Raw genomic sequence first — 11376 nt, 5'->3', positions numbered from 1 at the left:
TTCATACATTTTTAATAGAATAGCAAAGAAAAAAGTTTAAGTGATTCATTAAAATGCTGTACATAACTGCAAGTGTGACTATATTTAATTTCTATATTTATGAATGAACTGTAAAACTTAAAGTTCGTGAAAAGCACGAGCAGTACACCCAACATGGCCGCCTAGTTCGGTCGTGCACGGCGCCCCACTTCCTGTGCTGTGATGACGTATTTCCTGCATGGATCTTTTTGCGGCGTGTTGGATCCAAAGCACGTTGTTGTAATAGCCCCGGCAGCTCCTGCTTCCTTCGCTACCCGGTATGAGTGTCTGTGCTGTTAGTGTGCTCTGGCCTGCCTGAGCGGTCATTGAGATAAAGTGCTGTCATAGCAATATACTCTGTATATGCAATTTAGTCAGAATAAATGTATAAATACAGTGTACAGTATGTGTCCTCCTTAGCAATGTAATGGACTCGCACTGTATGTGTCTCCTTATTACAGGATCATATGACTAATAGACCCATGCACAGCAAATGCATACTAATGCCTCTGGTTTAGGATTTGCAGCTATTTGTATAATGTTTAGCACATTTCACTGTTGTGTGTGTGTGTTTTTTTTTTTATATAGTTTTGAACTGCCTGATTATTGGTGATTATGGGGTCTATTTACTAAGCTTTGGATGGAGATAAAGTACTAGCCAATGAGCTCCTAACTGTCATTTTTCAAACACAGCTTGTGACATGACGGGAGCTGACTGGCTGGTACTTTATCTCTCTTCACTTTATCTACATCCATGGCTTAGTAAATAGACCCCTATGTTATGTAGCTGATTTTGACACTTCAGTGTATAATACTTTACGTAAATAAGAACTAAATCTGTTGGTGGGAATATTGTAGTTTGAGCTTCTGCTGGAGATGCGTTCCAGAAACGTCCTCCAGTTATTGGCCACTACAAACAGGTATACGTTTTTGCATTAATTCAGTATATACAGTTCCTGTGCCATTTCTCTTAATAGATCCCTTGTGATATTGCTGTGTATATTAATGACGTGGTTGCTTTGGTTTGTTGTTAGTAGATACTTCAATTTCACTTTTACACAGACTGTTCAAAGCTCGTGACTTTTTCATTGTTTTACAATATCCCTCCAAGGGGGAAATTCAAATATTTACTTGTGCCCCCCAGCCTCTGTCTAAAGTGACTGGCGCTATTCAGTTGTTTGTGCTGCTGGGCACACATTACTTGTCACACGTGTAGCACCCAAATGCCCTGGGATTAGCTGCTTAAATTGGCTAAACCCATGCAAACTATTGGGCGCGTTGCACAAACAGCAGGCTGGGTGCCTTAAAGCCAGACTTTTGGTGGATTTCTATTTGCGACCACAGGAGGGTGTGAGTAAAAATAAAGGGTGACCCCATCACTTGCGCCCAGGAGCATAAACCATTTAAATTCTCCTGGGCACTGTAGACGAGAGCTGTGACATCGCAAACCAATTAAATCCCCCCTCCCCATAAGATAGGTTTATTTAAGAAAGTCATAGTCTGCCTTTTACTAGTATGATCCTCTTCAAGGTATAGCTACAAATATGATTTCAAGTTCTGGATGTTAAATGCATTTAATATACTATGTTTGGATTTTTTTATTACATTTTAATGTTCTTTCCCCCACAAAATGCCAGTCCTTACTTCTAGGAGACATCATGATGACCGAAAGTAATGAGTTTCTCTGCTCCCCACCGAAAAAAACAGTCAGGTTTGGTGGCAAACTGACAGACGTTCTGACAAAGTATTCACAGGTAAATATTACTAGGTAAAATATGTGCTAATTTCTATTAGTCATAATGACGTTCACTTCTTTTTATCATTGACTGTCTCTTGGACTAAACATATTCCTTATCTAGTAACTGAATGACTATATAATGACAATACTTCCTCAGCCACAGACTGTGCTGCACAAGGCTTAGTATGTACCTGTAAAGGTGTGTATACACAGTGAGAGATTTTCTTTCGATTTTGACTATATAGTCAAAATCGCAAGAAAAGTTAGTGCAGATTGCGATCCCGAAGCGCGGTCCCGCCATGTCGGCATCGCAAGAAAAGATAGACTGTGCAGGCAAGTCAGTCCTTGCTAGATCGGTGTACTATCTACTTCATCTCGCATGTCAATGACATCTCACATAAGCCAAAATCTCGCATAAGCCAAAATCGTAAGCACACATAGTCCATATCTCAAGAAAAGTTAGTCAAAATCTGTGCTATCTGGGCTCCAGGGAGTACAAAGGAAATCGCAAGTGAAAATCGGGCATAGCAAGGATCTCACCATGTGTACACACCCATAAGACTTGTTCCCAATTGACACACTGTCTTCTGCTGCATTAACCAGAAGGAGAACCTTATTAAAATAATGGTGTATAGCAGAGCTTCTAAACCTTAACCCTCAAGTTTTCCCAGCAGGTTATGTTTTCTGTCTGTGGAAGCAGGTGAAATATTTACTGACCCAGCAAAATAGATTAGCTGACCTGTGCATGATTAACGCAATCCACAAAACTTTACCTGTTGTTATATTTGGGGACAGGCATTAAGAACCCCTGATCTGTATAGAGCTCTATGATTAAACTTGTTTAAGTCGTTTAAAATGTTGGACAGACAAAAAACGCAACAGCTGCCTTTCCATCTCCGCATATACTAAACCATAGTGATTTGTTAGAAATATTTGCTCTGACATACAGTTGTGTAATTTGTTTTTATTTTTCTTCTCCTTCTCCAGGGAAATACCCAAGATTTTGAACTTTTAAAGCACCAGTTATCAGACCCAGAGATAAAGGTAATATGCATTCACATAAAGGCCAGCTGCTATCTCTTTTGGCCAAATTGAGGTTATGCCCCTCTTATTGACAGTTATGGAATCTGTACTGATGATTGTTTTATATACTTGTCAGCTCAGTTGTCAAAAATAGCGAAAGGAGACTGTGCAATATCAGCTGTGTATTTCTCTGTCTTCACACGTAAACCTGCTCTTTCACTTAAACTTACACATAAAATACCCCTAGTAGCATTTTTGTAATACAAATGCAGTAGGAGAAAAACAACCATTTTATTTACTGACAGAGGTGGGGTTTTTTTTTTTTTTTTAAATTGTGTACTTTTTATTGAAAGTTTTAAATGAACAGCCCAATAAAACAATTTTTTTTTTTTTTGTATAAACAGTAATGCAGTATGCAATCAAAAGTATGGTCAGGCAAAAGACACAGACTATAGGTACAGTACACATCTAATAGGTCAGGATATACAATATGCCCCACAGTATAACAATAAGCAGTAAGAACCCACAGGCGACATGTGAGCTCACATATCAAGGATACAGTAAAAAAGAAACATGAGGCATAGAAACATACAGAAGTATTGGCACTGCAGACCATAAATAAAACACTCGCATAATTATACAGAATAAAATTAAAATCCTAAAACATCTGCCATACAGTACATAGAGACAAAACATAAAACCCTGCAATATATAACAAAAACAACACCCCCCAAAACAAACCGACAGAGGAGGTTTTAATTTGCTGTGAGGGTGGACTATGATCTAACATTTGCCTATAGCATCATTGGAAGTGTTTTGGCTTCTCTGTGCACATATGGGGGCAGCAGGAGTACTGGGTGTGACATCCATGTGCACTTGCATTTCGTTATTGAGTATATATATATATATATATATAGCCTGTTTCCTGGTCAGTTTTGAACATTAAGAGGATAACTGCTCATATTTCTAGGAGAGGCAGAAATCAGATAGGGTGAATTTAGAAAGCACATTCTGCATTTGTACTGTCGTTCCCAACGCTATATTTAAATTTTGTTTGGTCATTCTACAGGATGTGCAGATTGTAAGCTGGCTGCACGAGCTCCGGATCTCGGTTACGTACCTTACTGTTGACTACGAGCAGCTTGTCAGCATCGTACTGGTGAGATGGTGCTTTGGTGTCTATTCTTTCACCCTCTGTTAACATTGGGGGTCATTCAGATCTAATCGCTGGGCTGCGAATTCTGCTGTCCTGCGTTCAGATAGTCACCGCCTACAGGGGGAGTGTATATTCTCTGTGCAAGTGTGCAATGCTATGTTTACGCCGAGCTGATAAAAACCAGTATGTGCAGTCTTTGCACAGCCCCAGGACTTGCTCCTCCAGTGAGATCACATCAGGCTGATCGGTGCCGGAGCTGACGTCGGACAACCTCCCTGGAAACGCTTGGGCACGCCTACATTTTTCCGAACACTCCAGTAAACGGTCAGTTATCGCCCACAAACGGCTTCCTCCTGTCAATCACCGTGCGAACGCTCCTGCGAAAGGATTTTTTGCACCATCCCGTCGCTGACCAGCGATACCCGTTGTTGTCCGAAGCGCATGCGCATTGCAGTGCATGCGCATTTACTACCTGATCGCCCGCTCGCACAGCAGCGATCAGATCTGAATGACCCACATTGTTTTTTAGTATGGGATTCTGGCCGACACATAAAAGTGTGATTAGAAAGAATAAATGGTGACTTGTAGACAAGCAATATGTTGTTGTTTGCCCCTAAGGTAGATGGGGGATCTACAAGACCCAGCAATTTCCAATGGGTTATCAGCAATAGTGTAGTTTATTGAAATCTGTTTTAAATTATACTTTGGATTGAATACATTTGTCACCTTTGAGCATTTTCGTCTGAGTGCCATGCGGACATTTTTCAGCCTCTTCTGTGGATGATCATATCATTATGTTAACTTGGGACTTTAGTGTTTTTGTTTGGCTTATATGTTACACTACAGTTTCTTTTTTTTAAATGTACTTGCCAGGAGGAAGAGACAGAGCAGGTTGCTAGATTACATTGGTATGGGTACTACTATATTTACTGACACTGCTGTTTTTGAAAATACCATCCAGCAATTTACCTGCAGATGTGTCCTCATACACTATTGAGCAGTCTCACCAAACATCCCTTCTCCGTGCGACTGTTTGTGCTGAACATCTTTTCTGGGCAAACGTGTCCTTTGTTGCAATGCAATAGAACCGCTCCAGAATACTACACTGATTATTTTGTTATGTGGCACTTGTATATCTGTCTGACTTTATGGAGGAATTCAATTGGGCGTGAGGTTTATCCCACAAAAAAAACTTACAGGCCTCGTGACCAGTTTTAAATTATCTTGGGTATGTGCTCTTTCAATATCTGCAGTATCCAATTTGAATAAAAAAAAATATATGCACGCAGGGTTTTCAGCTTTAAAACCCTGCTGTGCTATTAATTTTTTTTATACTTTATCGGTCTGGTGGTCTCCACTCCATCTTCCCACTGGTGAAGTGGCTGTTAGGAGGGGAGATGGTTGCTGGGAGATACAGTTCTCCCTGCTGCTGCCTCCCAGGGAGGTCGCACATTCACTCACTCACTCACTGTGCTGCTGCAGAAGACAGGCTTCTGAAGGTGAGTAATTACTGACTAATTAAGGACATTCTAAACTTCAAGGGTGCCAGAGCAAGTCCAGCTAATTTTTTTCTATAAATAACAATTTTAGGGAAAATCAGGCTTGCTCTGTAGGTCTGTTTATTGAATAGGAAAACCAAGCGGTTGCAGGAAAAAACAAAAACAAATCTGCATTCGATTGAATTCTCCCCCTATATATGAAGTGTTACGATGCTGGAGCTTTTTTAATGCCAATTTGCATTGTGCTTCGTGTACAGAATGAGACTGTCGCACACAGATATACCGTACAAGTGTCAAATATCAACTTAATCAGTGCAGTCTCATGAATCATGAAGTGGTATTGCCACATCACATTGGATGTAAGATGCACATTAGTGCTAAATGGCGCTACACTGCGACTGACTCGTGCCACATGGTGTATTGAAGCCAAGTGTATAAGGATTATCGGAACATTTTGATTTCTAAGTCTGATGTGAGGATTGGATACAGTAAAATGGAGTACAGCTGCAGTGGTTCTAGCTTGTGTGTCATCCTTTAGAAACTGCCATGGCTGAACAGAAGCAAAGAAGTTGTGGAAGAATATCTGGCTTTTTTGGGCAACCTTGTATCAGCCCAGACTGTGTACTTACGCTCTTGTCTGAACATGATCGTCTCGCACTTTGTACCAGGTAAATGTTTTCACCGAGTAATATTCTGTGTGTATAAACTGTATTCCTTCTACCTGACGCAAAATTATACTGATGGTTTATAAAGGTATCTGACTATGTGTGAAGTATAGGAAACTAAATAATCTCCAATACTTAAACTACTGCCTATATGTTTTTTCTCTTACGTCCTAGAGGATGCTGGGGACTCCGTAAGGACCATGGGGTATAGACGGGAGATAGGGCACCTAAAAAGAACTTTTACTATGGTTGTGCACTGGCTCCTCCCTCTATGCCCCTCCTCCAGACCTCAGTTAGATCTTGTGCCCAGAGGAGAAAGGGTACACTGCAGAGAGCTCTCCAGAGTTTTCTGTTGAAAAAGAATTTTGTTAGGTTTTTTATTTTCAGGGAGTCCTGTTGGCAACAGGCTCCCTGCATCGTGGGACTGAGGGGAGAGAAGCAGGGCTGGCTTAACGGTTGGGCTCTGTTTCTAAGGCTACTGGACACCATTCGCTCCAGAGGGAGTCGGAACACAGGTCTCACCTGGGGTTCGTCCCGGAGCCGCGCCGCCGTCCTCCTCACAGATGCCGAAGATAGAAGCCGGGTGAGTATGAGAAGGCAGAAGACATCATAGGCGGCAGAAGACATCAGATCTTCATGAGGTAAGGGCTGCGCGCCATTGCTCCCATTCACACACACAGCAGCACTGAAGGGTGTAGGGCGCAGGGGGGGGGCGCCCTGGGCAGCAATAAACCTCACATTTGGGCACTGACAAGGTAGATTAGGCTGCTGGGCAGTAATTCTACGATCCCCCGCCATTTTCTATAAAAAGATCACCGGGACCGAAGCCCGCCGTCGGGTGGGCGGAGCTTGATCCCCAGCACTAACCAGCGCCATTTTCTCCACAGAAGCTGCATGAGGAAAACGCTGGCTCCCTGGTCTCTCCCCTGCTGAACATTCAGTCTGGAAAAAAGAGGAGGGGGGCATTTTGAGCGCAGTGAGTGGGAATCTGGTCATTTTATATATAAAAGCGCTATCTGGTCATATTTTTCCAGTGTTATTAAGCGCTGGGTGCGTGCTGGCATACTCCCTCTCTGTCTCTCCTAAGGGCCTGGTTGGGGTTTTGTCCCCTTATAGGTTAATCCCTGTGTGTGTGGGGTGTCGGTACGTGGTGTCGACATGTCTGAAGCGGAAGGCTTTTCCAAGGAGGAGGTGGAGCAAATGAGTTGTGTGTCCCCGTCGGTTGTGCCGACTCAGGAATGGATGGACATGTGGCATATGTTGAATGCAAGTGTGACATCCTTACATAAGAGGCTTTATAAGGCTGAATTAGGGGGGACATCAGGGGGTCAATCCTCGGATTGGACCGACTCACAGGGGCCGTCGGGGTCTCAAAAGCGTCCCTTAACACAAGACACTACTACCGACACGGACTCTGATTTTAGTGTCGACTATGACGAAGTGAAATTGCACCCTAGGGTGACAAAAAGCATTCAGTGTATGATTGTGGCAATAAGGGATGTGTTGCATATTGCGGATGAACCCTCGGTCCCCGACACAAGGGTGCACATGTATAAGGGAAAGAAACAGATTATAAATTTTCCCACATCTCATGAACTAAATGATTTATTTGAAAAAGCCTGGGAGACGCCGGAAAAGAGACCGCAGATACCCAAATGAATTTATATGGCATACCCCTTCCCTAAACAGGACAGGGAGCGTTGGGAGTCACCTCCCACTGTGGACAAGGCCCTGACGCGCTTGTCCAAGAAAGTGGCGCTACCGTCTCCTGACACAGCTGCCCTTAGGGACCCTGCAGATCGCAGGCAAGAGACTACCTTAAAGTGTATTTCTCTGACGTCCTAAGTGGATGCTGGGGACTCCGTAAGGACCATGGGGAATAGCGGCTCCGCAGGAGACAGGGCACAAAAGTAAAAGCTTTAGGATCAGGTGGTGTGCACTGGCTCCTCCCCCTATGACCCTCCTCCAAGCCTCAGTTAGGTTTTTGTGCCCGGCCGAGAAGGGTGCAATCTAGGTGGCTCTCCTAAAGAGCTGCTTAGAGTAAAAGTTTTGTTAGGTTTTTTATTTTCAGTGAGTCCTGCTGGCAACAGGCTCACTGCAACGAGGGACTTAGGGGAGAAGAAGTGAACTCACCTGCGTGCAGGATGGATTGGCTTCTTAGGCTACTGGACACTAGCTCCAGAGGGACGATCACAGGTACAGCCTGGATGGGTCACCGGAGCCGCGCCGCCGACCCCCTTGCAGATGCTGAAGAGAGAAGAGGTCCAGAAATCGGCGGCTGAAGACTTCCCAGTCTTCTTAAGGTAGCGCACAGCACGGCAGCTGTGCGCCATTGCTCTCAGCACACTTCACACCAACGGTCACTGAGGGTGCAGGGCGCTGGGGGGGGCGCCCTGGGCAGCAATGAAAGTACCTATGCTGGCTAAAAATACATCACATATAGCCTCTGGGGCTATATGGATGTATTTAACCCCTGCCAGGTTGTCAGAAAAACGGGAGAAGAAGCCCGCCGAAAAGGGGGCGGGGCCTATTCTCCTCAGCACACAGCGCCATTTTCCTACACAGCTCCGCTGCTAGGAAGGCTCCCAGGCTCTCCCCTGCACTGCACTTCAGAAACAGGCTTAAAACAGAGAGCATTTAAAGCATTTTATGTGGCGATATTATAATATATTAAGATGCTATAAGGGAAAACACTTAGGTTGTCCCTGTATAATTATAGCGTTTTGGTGTGTGCTGGCAAACTCTCCCTCTGTCTCCCCAAAGGGCTAGTGGGGTCCTGTCCTCTATCAGAGCATTCCCTGTGTGTGTGCTGTGTGTCGGTACGTGTGTGTCGACATGTATGAGGACGATGTTGGTGAGGAGGCGGAGCAATTGCCTGTAATGGTGATGTCACTCTCTAGGGAGTCGACACCGGAATGGATGGCTTATTTAGGGAATTACGTGATAATGTCAACACGCTGCAAGGTCGGTTGACGACATGAGACGGCCGGCAAACCAATTAGTACCTGTCCAGGCGTCTCAAACACCGTCAGGGGCTTTAAAACGCCCATTACCTCAGTCGGTCGACACAGACACGGACACTGACTCCAGTGTCGACGGTGAAGAAACAAACGTATTTTCCATTAGGGCCACACGTTACATGTTAAGGGCAATGAAGGAGGTGTTACATATTTCTGATACTACAAGTACCACAAAAAAGGGTATTATGTGGGGTGTGAAAAAACTACCTGTAGTTTTTCCTGAATCAGATAAATTAAATGAAGTGTGTGATGATGCGTGGGTTTCCCCCGATAGAAAATTATTGGCGTTATACCCTTTCCCGCCAGAAGTTAGGGCGCGTTGGGAAACACCCCCTAGGGTGGATAAGGCGCTCACACGCTTATCAAAACAAGTGGCGTTACCGTCTCCAGATACGGCCGCCCTCAAGGAGCCAGCTGATAGGAGGCTGGAAAATATCCTAAAAAGTATATACACACATACTGGTGTTATACTGCGACCAGCGATCGCCTCAGCCTGGATGTGCAGCTTGGTCGGATTCCCTGACTGAAAATATTGATACCCTTGACAGGGACAGTATTTTATTGACTATAGAGCATTTAAAGGATGCATTTCTATATATGCGAGATGCACAGAGGGATATTTGCACTCTGGCATCAAGAGTAAGTGCGATGTCCATGTCTGCCAGAAGATGTTTATGGACACGACAGTGGTCAGGTGATGCAGATTCCAAACGGCACATGGAAGTATTGCCGTATAAAGGGGAGGAGTTATTTGGGGTCGGTCCATCGGACCTGGTGGCCACGACAACAGCTGGAAAATCCACCTTTTTTACCCCAAGTCACATCTCAGCAGAAAAAGACACCGTCTTTTCAGCCTCAGTCCTTTCGTCCCCATAAGGGCAAGCGGGCAAAAGGCCAGTCATATCTGCCCAGGGGTAGAGGAAAGGGAAGAAGACTGCAGCAGGCAGCCCCTTCCCAGGAACAGAAGCCCTCCACCGCTTCTGCCAAGTCCTCAGCATGACGCTGGGGCCGTACAAGCGGACTCGGGTGCGGTGGGGGGTCGTCTCAAGAGTTTCAGCGCGCAGTGGGCTCACTCGCAAGTGGACCCCTGGATCCTACAAGTAGTATCCCAGGGGTACAGATTGGAAATTAGAGACGTCTCCCCCTCGCAGGTTCCTGAAGTCTGCTTTACCAACGTCTCCCTCCGACAGTGAGGCAGTATTGGAAACCATTCACAAGCTGTATTCCCAGCAGGTGATAATCAAAGTACCCCTCCTACAACAAGGAAAGGGGTATTATTCCACACTATTTGTGGTACTGAAGCCAGACGGCTCGGTGAGACCTATTCTAAATCTGAAATCTTTGAACACTTACATACAAAGGTTCAAATCAAGATGGAGTCACTCAGAGCAGTGATAGCGAACCAGGAAGAAGGGGACGATATGGTGTCCCTGGACATCAAGGATGCTTACCTCCATGTCCCAATTTGCCCTTCTCACCAAGGGTACCTCAGGTTCGTGGTACAGAACTGTCACTATCAGTTTCAGACGCTGCCGTTTGGATTGTCCACGGCACCCCGGGTCTTTACCAAGGTAATGGCCGAAATGATGATTCTTCTTCAAAGAAAAGGCGTCTTAATTATCCCTTACTTGGACGATCTCCTGATAAGGGCAAGGTCCAGAGAACAGTTGGAGGTCGGAGTAGCACTATCTCAAGTAGTTCTACGACAGCACGGGTGGATTCTAAATATTCCAAAATCGCAGCTGATTCCGACGACACGTCTGCTGTTCCTAGGGATGATTCTGGACACAGTCCAGAAAAAGGTGTTTCTCCCGGAGGAGAAAGCCAGGGAGTTATCCGAGCTAGTCAGAAACCTCCTAAAACCAGGCCAAGTGTCAGTGCATCAATGCACAAGAGTCCTGGAAAAAATGGTGGCTTCTTACGAAGCGATTCCATTCGGCAGATTTCACGCAAGAATTTTTCAGTGGGATCTGCTGGACGAATGGTCCGGATCGCATCTTCAGATGCATCAGCGGATAATCCTGTCTCCAAGGACAAGGGTGTCTCTTCTGTGGTGGCTGCAGAGTGCTCATCTACTAGAGGGCAGCAGATTCGGCATTCAGGACTGGGTCCTGGTGACCACGGGTGCCAGCCTGAGAGGCTGGGGAGCAGTCACACAGGGAAAAAATTTCCAAGGAGTGTGGTCAAGTCTGGAGACTTCTCTCCACATAAATATACTGGAGCTAAGGGCAATTTACAATGCTCTGAGCCTAGGAAG

General features: G+C 45.0%; 1 protein-coding gene across 1 annotated transcript in view; it reads left to right on the top strand.

The window, feature by feature from the left end:
• The first annotated feature begins 212 nt into the window (after nt 1-212).
• Nucleotides 213-11376, top strand: part of RRN3 (RRN3 homolog, RNA polymerase I transcription factor) — a 120129-nt gene continuing 108965 nt past the window's right edge. Inside the window, exons 1-5 of the mRNA XM_063934354.1 lie at nt 213-296; nt 1656-1772; nt 2744-2800; nt 3849-3938; nt 5973-6102. Of these exons, the coding sequence (XP_063790424.1) occupies nt 1677-1772; nt 2744-2800; nt 3849-3938; nt 5973-6102 (373 nt within the window). The 5' untranslated portion in view covers nt 213-296; nt 1656-1676. The remainder of the gene's footprint in view (nt 297-1655; nt 1773-2743; nt 2801-3848; nt 3939-5972; nt 6103-11376) is intronic.

The sequence above is a fragment of the Pseudophryne corroboree genome, chromosome 7 (genome assembly GCF_028390025.1).
Source record: "Pseudophryne corroboree isolate aPseCor3 chromosome 7, aPseCor3.hap2, whole genome shotgun sequence".
Classification (NCBI taxonomy): Eukaryota; Metazoa; Chordata; class Amphibia; order Anura; family Myobatrachidae; genus Pseudophryne; species Pseudophryne corroboree.
The sequence above is the reverse complement of the archived record's forward strand: the minus strand, read 5'-3'. Positions and strand labels throughout refer to the sequence as shown.